Genomic DNA, 11236 nt, shown 5'->3' on the forward strand with positions numbered 1-11236 from the left:
ACAGCTTATAAGCCAATCCAAACGGGCTCTAAGTGTATTTTTCTCAAAAGCGCTTTTCAAAATAATGTTTTTGGGCAAAAACTATTTTTTTAGCTTCTAAAAATCAGCTTCTGCTACTTTCCCGAAGCGCTTTTTTTTTTCTCAAAAGCTTGATCAAACACTCTCACTATTTTAAAATAAGCACTTATTGGAAAAAAAAATTGAGAGAAAATAAGCTTGGCCAAACGAGCTATCAATATACATTGGGATTTTGTGTCAGTTTGAAGGTCGACTCTGTGCGCGCTTGTTTGAAGCACTTTCTTTAACGCTTTAAAACTTGAAGAAATTTTTTGCGGCACTACAAAAGTAAATAATTTTATGCAATTTAACTCATTATTACTTTATTTTAAGTTACCATGATCTAACTTTACATGAAATTATACACATTGATGCACGTTAAGTCCTAATAGTATAGTTTTTTACAACATCGTCTACATAAAAACATAACCTACTCTATTAAACTCTTCCCTGGTTAAGGGCAAAAAAGAAAAGTTAACTAACAACCCAATAAACCAACTTGATAATCATGCTATAAACTAAAGAACTAAAAAAGAGCTATGAAGTTTCCTTACGCTAAAAAAAGGAATGAAGACAGGATAAGCAACAAACAAACCTTTTTATTGGGAATTTTCGAAACGTACAGACTTATTCCTGAAACATAGTACAAATACATTGTCGTCGAAATATTAATGTGACAACATTTTAGGATACGATTGTAGGAATGCAAACATCCACACTTAAAAGATCTTTATTTCATGACTATGATCTTTTGGGTGTTCTAATTAATCCTTGACAGATATAACTGGATCAAGGGTAATAGGAACAAGAGTAGGTGATTCAACAATAGCATTTAAATCATCAACTTGACCTTCCAAATAAGCCTTGAGAAATGCCACCACAATTCCTCCAACAGCCCTTCTCAAACTATCCTTTGATCCTTTTCCACTTCTCAGCACAATACTCATTAAATCTGCTATTTTATCATCCAATATATCCGTATGACCGTAATCCTTAGCCAAAAAGTAGTAGCAAGGGGCCTTACTCTCGTTGAAAAACTCCGCATGATTAACCCCATTTGGCGCACCTGTGTTGGGATTGAAATAACAAAGAGTACTCATGCAAAATTTGTAAAACAGATCTTAAATCAGACATAGAACAAGGAAAATACATCAAAAGATAATATTATAATGTAATTTGGTTAGTTGACTTATATGAACCTATATTCATACGGGAAGAGATTAACAATCAGTTAGTAGTAATATAAAAGAGAACAAAAATATCTAGAGAATAAATTCCGTAAACAAAACTCTCTAACCATAAAAGACTATATATTATGTCATTGTGTGAAGGAAAGATCCTCAATTTATAGAAGCTGATAGCCTTTTTCTTTAAACATGAAAAAGAATTAGTTTTTCCTTAAAAGTAAAAAACAATCCTAATAAGATTAAAAAAATCAGGGCAAACCCTAACAACCTGGTGGGAGCACACCATATGCTCGTTGATTTGACAAGCCGGCGCCAATAACAGCTACAGGGACCGATTGATTGAAATCGTAAGGAACATATTGGAGAATATTGGGAGGACACAAACAGGACGGAGAGAATCCTGCTACTGGATCAATTCCGAGTAGTGCTGAGAATTTGAGTGGCGTTGTTGAGCTTGAGGATGAGCTGCCACCGTAGCCTAAAGCTAAGGCGAATGCTATTTTACCACCTCTGCTGTGGCCAGAGACGGCGACTTTCATTAGGTCCGGGAGAACCTTATCTGGCAGTACGGATTCGAGGTTGTTATAAGTTAACCAGTCTGCTACTTTTCCTGCGTTTTTCACTTCTTGGCTTTGGGATGACAAAGGAGAAAACTGCAACCAGATTTTTACTAAGTAGTGTCAAAATAAAATGAACAGAACTTACGAAGAATATAGTATATACATTACACAATTGTAATTTTCCAGCAAAAGGGTGTCAAATTGAACAAGGTTGGCTTACAAGTACTTTTATTTTAAAAGTAATTAATACTGAGTTGAGACAGGCATAAATAGATCTGTATGAATAATGAAGATTCATATTGCCGAGTAGATCTGTAGACGCTACTATATTTGGCACTAAAGCCTAGTTTTGTTGAAATAAATTAGAGATAAAAGTATCAAGTTAAAGGGATTAGGATTTCAATCTCATCAAAGATGAGTACTAACAAGTATTACAAAAGGCTGCACATGTCACTGTTCCTAGCATAATCCCCACCAAGATATTTTTTTTTTTTTTTTGAAAGTTTTAGTAAGAGAGAGATAATCGAAAGTGGAGAAAATCCTTGTTGTCGACTACAAATAAGAGAAAGTCCATCTCTTTAAAAAATGAATGCAGTTATGGACTCAAAAATTCGGGTACATACTAATGACGAACATGGCAAGTTATAAGTAGGTATACGTGCCTCAGGAGCAACAATGATATATCCATGGGAAGAAATGTGTTGAAGGAGGGACTTGTACCAGATGGGCTTGAGCGCGAATCCATGGAAAAAGAGTAAAACTGGATAGGGTCCTCGTGCAGTCGGCGAAAACATTAACAAAGGGCATGGCAGTGAAGAAGAGGAAGAGGTCTTAACGTTAAACATCTTAACAGCCTCATCACCTACTTCGAAATCTGATGATACTGCACTAACAGCTATCTTCTTTGCTACCACTTTTGCCATCCTCTTTTTCTCTCTGTCTCTCTGTGTGTTTGTGTGCTTTTGCATGCAGCAGGATCCTCTTGATTTATAGTAGTTATTTGCACCGAGACCTTTGAGCTGTTAATTGATGAGCTTAAGGTTGTGCTATGATAGGAAAATATTTTTCTATTTTATCTTGTTTGGTTTTACTAAATATCTGGAAAAATGTTTTTCTTAAAAATTTGACAGAAAACATTTTTGAAATTCAATAGAAGCAAACCAACGTATCCCAGCTCCACCCCCACCTGCCACCTAACTACCCACCCCCACCCCCGCGAATTTTCTATTTCATATATTTTATTTTACTGTTATAATTTTTTTATAAAAATGAGAAATTTTCTTTTACCCCCTACCCCCACCCTGCGCCCCACCTAACCTGCTCCTAAGCCCACCACCAAAAGCTGCACTCCGAAGTAAAAAATCTCATATGGTAGTATTTTGCTTTGAATATATGCAAATGCTCTTAAACTGATATTTTTCAACTTGCGTACCAAATACAAGAAAATGAGTAGGAGAATCACTTATTTTCCGAGAAAATACTTTCTTGAAAAACATTTTCTGTGAAAAACATTTTTTGTCATACCAGACACGTCCTAAATGGACCACCTACCTTACCATTGACGGAAAATATTGGTGAACGTAATCCATTATAATTTGAATAGAAAAAAATTGATCATACAAAAATGGGAGAATACCTAAAGACCCCTCTAAATTGGCGTATTTGATTTAGATCCCCTTAAATTATACATGGTCTTAATTACCCTCCAATACTTGGATTTTCTATAATCGCTACCCCCTCAAACAGCCACCCGGTGGAAAAAGTGATTTCAAAAGACGTTTGTCGTGTGAGAGTTTAAAATAACAGTCACATCATATTAATTTGATGTGTAAAAAAATCTAAAATACTATTTCCTTTTATCGACAGCTACTTTCCCTTATTTTTTTTCCATTTTTCTTTTGAGGGGTAACAATTATAGAAAAACCAAGTATAGGGAGTAACTAGGATCAGTTATAGTTTGAGGGGGTAACGAATATAGAAAAACCAAGTATAGGGAGTAACTAAGATCAATTATAGTTTGAGGGGGGTAACTGTTTACCCCGAATTTGGATAATCAATTGAATTTGTAAGTGGGTATAGGATATGTGTTTAAATCTCAATATATACCGTAGGGAATAGAGTGTATGGACGTTATGTAGCAATGCAATTGATGGAGAGTATTAATGCTTGTTAAATGACATGCAACACTTATTTAAGGAAATACAATGAAAATGCAAATGGCCACTGTGGACCGAATCAGATCTTGGAGAGAGAGAGAGATTGTACATATGCTTTGATGTTACAAGTGTTCTTGAAAATGAATAAGCCAACCTCCCCATAGGAGGGGGATGAGTTCTATTTATAGCGTTGCCTCTATGGGCCTCATACCATACAAATTGTTAAAGTAATAATAATAAGTACAACTCTGAACGGATTTGGTGGGATTAGGTTGGCCGTACAGTCTGACACACGCATGGTTGGTTGTTGACCATGGCAGGACGCTACTGACGCGTGGCTTGTGTGCAACGACTGTACCGGACAAACGGCCCGGATACTCGGGGTAACGGCCTCGACCAACTCGGTGATGAAGGAACCGGACCAAATGGTTCCCCGATTAGCTCCGGACAAGCGCTCCTTCGGTTCAGAATGAGAGTCTTCATGTGTGTTCTTGTTCCCTTCTCCCTCCGGTTTCTCACTTCACCGGTTTGACTCACATCCGGTTTTTACCGTATACAGATAGTCCCCACACTTCTCGGATCACCGATCTTTCGGAGTAACGGGAAGTGGATGAACCACAAAATCGGTGACTCCAACGGCTCGTGGTTATCTTCTCATTTTGGCGGGAATGGTTGCGTCACGTCTCCCCTTTTATCGGCCACGTGTCTCATCCCGACTGGCCGGTCCTGACAACCGCCACATACACGTCGTTTCAAGTCATTCCACATTAATTACGGGACACGTGGCGCTCCCCGGTTGGCTGGGAAACCGTAACCGTCACAGCCCCATGCCTATATAAGGCTCTTTCCCTCTTCATTTCAACACTTTCACGATCCATCTTCCCTTCATCTTACACTCTTTACTGCATTTCTTCATCTTCACCACACACAGTTATCTCCATAGCAGATCTGCTGTTGATCCATTGCCTTATATTACGTGAGAAAGAATCAACTTTGTCACTATTTCTGCTAACTATTCTTGCTCGAGTGTTGCTTGCTTCGTACTTTGTCATCCCTCGAATCATCAGTTCCCTCATTCTTCTTGAACTCCTCTTCCGAATTTTCATCCTTTCATATTTTCGAGATGTCTGAAACCACTTCTTATGACATTCCCACGATCTCAACCCCAGGAACCGAGACCGTATCTCCTGCTAAAGTAAAGAGCTCCTTTGAGCCTACAGCTTCGGATGTCATACCGGCTAAATTCAACTTCAACAAAGACCTCGAGGTTGAAAATCCATCGTCGGTGTCCGACAGGGGGTTCGATGTGAGACGATACCCCTCCTCCATTACCGAGGATAAGATCGACCTGGTCCGGGCAGACTGCGGGTGGAACACACGCCCGGTTCAAGTTTTCGCCCCCGGACATGATGAATCAGTCACCGACCACCGGAGAGGCTTTTTGTACGTTTACACCTACCCCTTTAGTTTCAAGCTCGACCCTTCGATTGACCCGGTCGTCCTAGACATGTGCCGGACTTACGGAGTGACCTTGGCCCAAATCGGTCCGATTGTTTGGAGGGTCGTGGCATGTCTCCGGCTGCTGGCCAATAACGCCGAGAAAGAGTTCACGTTGGCCCACTTGATACGCCTATATTCCCCGAGGATATTCTGGGGCGGCGTAATAAAATTGACCAAACGCAGCTGGAACCCCTTTTTCTCGAAGATGGACGAGGGCAGGGACTGAGGCTGGCTGGAGCGGTTCGTCCGGGTGAGGACCTCGGACATCATCCCGGAAGATTACATGCCATTCCCTGAAGAGTGGAACGACAAGCGTAAGCCTGAACTTCGAGTTATTGCCTTTGTATGTTTTGTCCTTCTTCGGTCTCATGTTTTCACCGTTTTTCTTATTTTGATTAGCCAACGGATACGTTCCCCCGGTAGTCCGCAATCTGAATAAATGGGTCACGGCACTCCTCAGCCAGTATGACCACGACAACTGGACGTGGGCCCACCTATCACGCGGCCGATGGGTCGCCCAGAACCACGGTAGTACTATGCTTTCACCGGAGTTTAATGCATTTTTTCTCAGTCCGTACTCATGGTCTCTTTGGCTTTCAGGTTTACCCAAGGGCTCGGTGGATCCGAGACCAGAGTCGGGCGCCGAACCCACAGCGTCGGCATCGGAGTCTGACTCAGCGGGTGCATCTCGTGCCCTCGCTGCTGCTACTGCGGCCAAAAGAAAGAGGCCCTCGGAAAGGGGGCAAAAGCCGCAGAAGAGGGCGAGGAGCGTCGCCCGGTCCTCCCGGGATGAAGCAGATCCCGATATCATCGTCCGGAAAGTTGATGCCAGTTCTCCTATTGCTGCGATCCCTGAGGAGGCCGCCACCGTTTGACCTCCTCCTTCTGCTGCTGAAGGACTTCTGATTCCTGTCTCATATACAGGTGCGGAAGAAATTCTTTCCCCGGCTCCTCTAAGGTCGATTGACTTTGTCGACATTACAGGTGAAACTTCTTCTGAAGAGGCTCCTCTACAAAGGACAAGGAGGCCCGGGGAGGCGGCCGCCGCTGAGGTCAGTCAAAAGATTGGGCCGGTTCCTGAGATCGAAGTCCCCGTCGACGTCGATCTGACGCCCGAGCATGAGCCTGCCGCAACTACGGTACCCCCGAGCTTTCCCGAAGATATTGAGGCTGCTCCAAGTTCATCTACCCCGGCTCCACGGCCTGACGATTTTGACAATATGTTCTCGGGCACCCCTCCCGCTACCGGCGAAGCTGCGGGATTCGGGCATCTGCCTATCCCTCGGGCTATGAGGTCGGCCAGCCGGACCTCCGAATCTGGGGCTAGGGACGGCTTGGTGCGTGTTTTTCCGGCGCCAAGCGTGGAACCGAGGAGAACCAAATCGGTTGTGGTCACCGTGCCCGAGGACTGCAGCTTCCTTTCTCGCCCGGTGGGCGTAGCGAGTTACCTGAGGCCTCTTTTCTCAGATTCAGATAAGCGGAAAATGACCGGGGTTACCTGGCAATGCCTTATAAACGAGGGTATGCATGCGAGCAACCGGGTAGGTTTTTGAGCCGTCTCTGCATACCTTTACTAAGAATTTTAATCCCATTCTCGTTTAAGTTTTTTGACTTTCCTTCTTTTGCAGAGTGTGGTGCTTGTTAACGAGGCCTTCGTCCGTGCCCAGCAAGAGATGGACGATCTTAAGGGCCAATTGGATGCCCAGGGTCGGGAAACAGAGAAGTATGTGCATCTTCTTCGGGAGAATGAGGAGGAGCTAAGTCGAGCAATTGCTCTTTCCCATCTTCAGCCCGAGCTTGACGCAGCAAAGGCCGAGAACCGTCGACTGAGGAGTTAACTGGTCGCTATGACCGAATACAATCGGAGCCTCGAAGCCGAGAAGATCGGCCTTAACCAGGACAATGCTCAAATTTCCTCGAGGCTGGGTGAGCTTGAGACCTCTTTCTCCCAACTCCGGGAGGAGCTGGATGTGGTGAAGTCAGATGCTTCTAGCTTGGCCGAGAGGAACCGACTTCTTGAATCTGAGAGGTCCTGATATCAGGAGCGTGCCAGGGTGTTCGAAGAGAAAGCAGAGAACAGGTCTTGGATATGTGATGACCTGAAGAACGAACTCAGGGAGATGGCCGATGCAAATGATGCCCTCCAGGTTGAGCTTCAATCGGCCATTCAAATGCAGAATATTCTTGGGGAGGCTCGGGATGCCCTGGCAGCGAAGTTGGCCCAGGCCGAGGCTCTGAAGAGCGTCGAGGCCGCCGAGGCTCAGGCCATTATTGTTGCTGAATATGAGAAGTGAAAGTCTCGGAGGATTACTCTCGAGCAAGCCAAGCATGGCTTCGCTGATCTTCCAGCTCTTATTACCGAGGCTAGAAGGGTCGAAGGAGAGGCAAAGGGTGCTCTTGGTTCCGACTCTGATGACTCCGAGCGGATAGAGTCCGAGCGCTCCGGTTCCAACCATTCCGAGTAGATTAGGGGAATTTTTTTTTTTGATGTAAAACATATGCCTTTGTATAAATTTTCATGGACGAGAAATGCGTCTCTCTTGTTTCCTTGTTTGAATGTTCATTACTATTTTTGCTAGATTGGTCGTTAGCTTCCCGAGCCCGTAGGACTTATCTAATGCCTTTTTAGAACAAGTAGACTCGTAGTCGTTAATTCATTGTGCCCGTAGGACTTACCCTTGGAGCCGGTATTTTTGGCAATATTTTAAGGCCGGTAAATTTTCGGCGTTGGCCAAATTTTGACGTAGTAGTCCCCGTTTGGGGAAGTCTATCGAATTTTGGCTCGGATCATTGTGACCTTGTTGCCTTTGTCGAGTTTCGACCATAGTGCCCGGTATAGGGTGTGTGAATGAGGCAGTTCCGGAATACGGCGGTTATCATCGGGGCAAAGTCCTTTTAATAGAAAGACACCCGAGATTTTTCTATCCAAACTTTTGATAACTTTGTGTTTGCAAAACGTTTGTACATATGAGAATTTTAATTCCTTCTACCTTTGCCGTAGCAAATATACAATGGGACACGATTTACTATGATCGTTTGGTCCTTACATCGGTAGCCGGGGCAATCAACTGTTGAGTTTCCCCGTCTTCATTGACCGAGGTAGTCTTCGATGTGGGCATAGTATTCCCCTAGCATTTATCCGAGCTGCAAGGTCGGGTGAGTGCTATGAAGTCCCCACTCAGAGGGTGTGACCTCGGTGGTCCGGACGCTCGTCCTTTGTTTTTGCCAAGTAACACGTTGTACCTATTGCCTCATTAAAAACCTTGTCGAAAAACCCATTTTGGGACAAAACCATACTAAGGAAAAGAGTGCAACACGTGTTTTCAGTTCTGGGTTCTCTGCTCTGCTTGATACTTGGCTTTCTGCAAAAAGAAAAGGTCAAAAATAGAGAAAACATGGGGATTCCTTACCTTAACAGTAGTATCTCTTTAGATGAGCCACATTCCAGTTATTGCGCAAGCGCTTCCCGTCCATGGACTCCAGCTGGTACGACCCTTTGCCCGTTATCCCGGTTACCTTATACGGGCCTTCCCAATTCGGACCCAACTTTTCCTCATTGGGATTCTTGGTGTGCAAGGTAATTTTTCGAAGCACCAAGTTCCCGACTTGGAAATATCGAAAGTTGGCTCTTCGATTGTAGTATCTTTCCATTCTCTGTTTCTAGGCCGCTATACGGACCAACGCGTTTTCGCGCAGTTCATCCGTGAGGTCGAGCTTCACGGCCATGGCCTCCTCGTTTGATTCTTCGGTGGTATACTTGAAGTGAAGGGTTGGTTCGCCAACCTCCACAGGGATAAGGGCTTCAGCCCCGTAAACCAATGAGAATGGGGTCTCCCCAGTGCTCGATTTGGACGTGGTTCTGTAAGCCCACAGCACCTCCGGCAATATTTCTCTCCAATGATGCTTTGATGCTTCGAGTCTTTTCCTCAGATTTTGGATTATCGTCTTGTTGGTGGATTCCGTCTGTCTGTTTGCACACGGGTGATATGGGGTTGATACAATTTTCTTGATTTTCAATCCCTCGAGGAAATTGGTGACCTTAGCACCCACGAACTGGGGGCCGTTATCACAAGTTATCTCTGCGGGGATGCCGAAACGACAGATGATGTGATCCCATATAAAGTCAATGACTTCCTTCTCTCTGATTTTTTCAAAGGCATGCGCTTCCACCCATTTAGAGAAATAGCCAGTCATAAACAAAATGAAACGAGCCTTACCTGGTGCCCAGGGCAACGTACCCACGATGTCCATTCCCCACTTCATGAAAGGCCAAGGTGAGACCACCGAATGGAGCAACTCTGTTATATCCCGTATTTTGCGTATTCGGATAATTCAAGATAATTGCGGGAAGTTAAGAGCAAGGCTATATTTTTGACCTTGTTTAGCACACAAGTTGTTTATGAAAATTTTGATGTGGAAATGTTAAGAAAGGCTAGGGGCAAAAAGAGAAATTCGCAAGATGGCTCATAGAAAATACGAAGGAAGGCCAAGGGCAAAATTGGAATTGGGAAAATAAATTTTCATGAATTACAAAAAAAAAAAAAGATTGGGCTTGGATAATTTGGGCCAAAGTGGCCGGCCATGTTGAAGTGGGCCAAGGCCCACATGGAATTAAAATAAATAAGACCCAAAAGATGACTTAATGGTCATACTTTTCATCTTCATCTTTTGGAAATTTCAAGAAACTTGGAGAGGAAACATGGAGAGGGCCATTCGGCCATAGAGCAAGAAAAAGGAACCCTTGGAAATCTTGATCAAAAAAATATTTTCTTCCAGTATTCCTACTAATTTGAAGGTCCTCTTTAACGTGGTATAATTGTTGGAGCAAGAAGACCTCCCGTTGTTGCAAGTTCATAATCATAATCAAGTGAGAAAGTAAGGGAAAAAGGTAAGAATTAATCTTCTTTTATATGTCATGAATGTTTTGTGTATGTTGTAGCGTGTAGAAGTGAAGGAAAAATCATGAAATATATGGATGTTGTGTGGTGGCCGAACATGGGTTGTTTGGTATGGCAAGGAATGAACTAATTTTATCTAGTATCTTTAATTGTTGTTGTTATGGATTCTATGATGCAAATGAAGATTTAATGGTTCAAGTTGGCATTGAAATTGTTTGTGGGTGTTGTAGAAGTTAATGTGATTTTAGTATGATTTCTTGTAATTATGAGAATGAAGTTGCTAAGGTAGATTGTTGGTGTAGTTTATGAATTTGAAAGAAGGAAATATGTTGTTATTGTTATTGTTGAATTTGGAGGGTTTCGGGTGAAATGGTATGTCGGTTGAATTGTTTGAAGTGTTCTTGAATCATGTTAGAACGATTTTGGATTTATACTTGAATGTGAAATCATCGATGCTAGCTTGACTATGTGTGGTTGAATTGAAAATAAAAGGAATGTCGTCGAACTGTGTAGAAAGGATTGCTAGTGTTAGAATGCACTTGAATTAATTGTTGAAGTTGGAGATATGGTTGCTGGTATTGTTGTTGATAATTTGGCCAAGTTGAATTCTCGGATTGTTGTTGATAAATTGGCCGAGTTAGATTCTCGGGGATGGTGTATTTACAGGGGAAATGCTGCCGAAATTTCGGCAGATTATAATGAATCTATTTGAAAGACTAAGACAAATGTGTGATGATGTGTTTAATGATTGTGTAATCTTGTTGAATGTAGACTAGCAAGTTTGGATGAATAAGCATGGCTAATTGGACGTGGGACGAGGTATGTAAAGCTTACCTCTTATTTCTTTTGGCATGTCCTAGGGCTAAGTAAGCTATGAT

At 42.9% G+C, this 11236-nt stretch overlaps 1 protein-coding gene across 1 annotated transcript; it reads right to left on the reverse strand.

The window, feature by feature from the left end:
• Positions 1-638: 638 nt before the first annotated feature.
• On the reverse strand, positions 639-2854 carry LOC132609766 (chlorophyllase-1-like). Its single transcript, XM_060323913.1, has 3 exons — positions 2467-2854; positions 1513-1897; positions 639-1123 (listed from the first exon to the last, which is right to left on the reverse strand). Exons 1-3 carry the CDS (start codon positions 2770-2772, stop codon positions 822-824), a joined length of 993 nt encoding a protein of 330 aa, XP_060179896.1. The 5' UTR covers positions 2773-2854; the 3' UTR covers positions 639-821.
• Between the last annotated feature and the right edge of the window lie 8382 nt (positions 2855-11236).

Source organism: Lycium barbarum, chromosome 9 (assembly GCF_019175385.1).
Source record: "Lycium barbarum isolate Lr01 chromosome 9, ASM1917538v2, whole genome shotgun sequence".
Classification (NCBI taxonomy): Eukaryota; Viridiplantae; Streptophyta; class Magnoliopsida; order Solanales; family Solanaceae; genus Lycium; species Lycium barbarum.

Bases quoted from the DNA above. Each gene is read 5' to 3' on its own strand.
- LOC132609766 (XM_060323913.1), bottom strand. From the start codon at position 2,772: ATGCAAAAGCACACAAACACACAGAGAGACAGAGAGAAAAAGAGGATG. The intron at 1,898-2,466 runs GCACGTATACCT...ATCTGGTTGCAG, and splicing joins ATATCATTGTTGCTCCTGAG to TTTTCTCCTTTGTCATCCCA. The intron at 1,124-1,512 runs GTTGTTAGGGTT...ATCCCAACACAG, and splicing joins ATATGGTGTGCTCCCACCAG to GTGCGCCAAATGGGGTTAAT.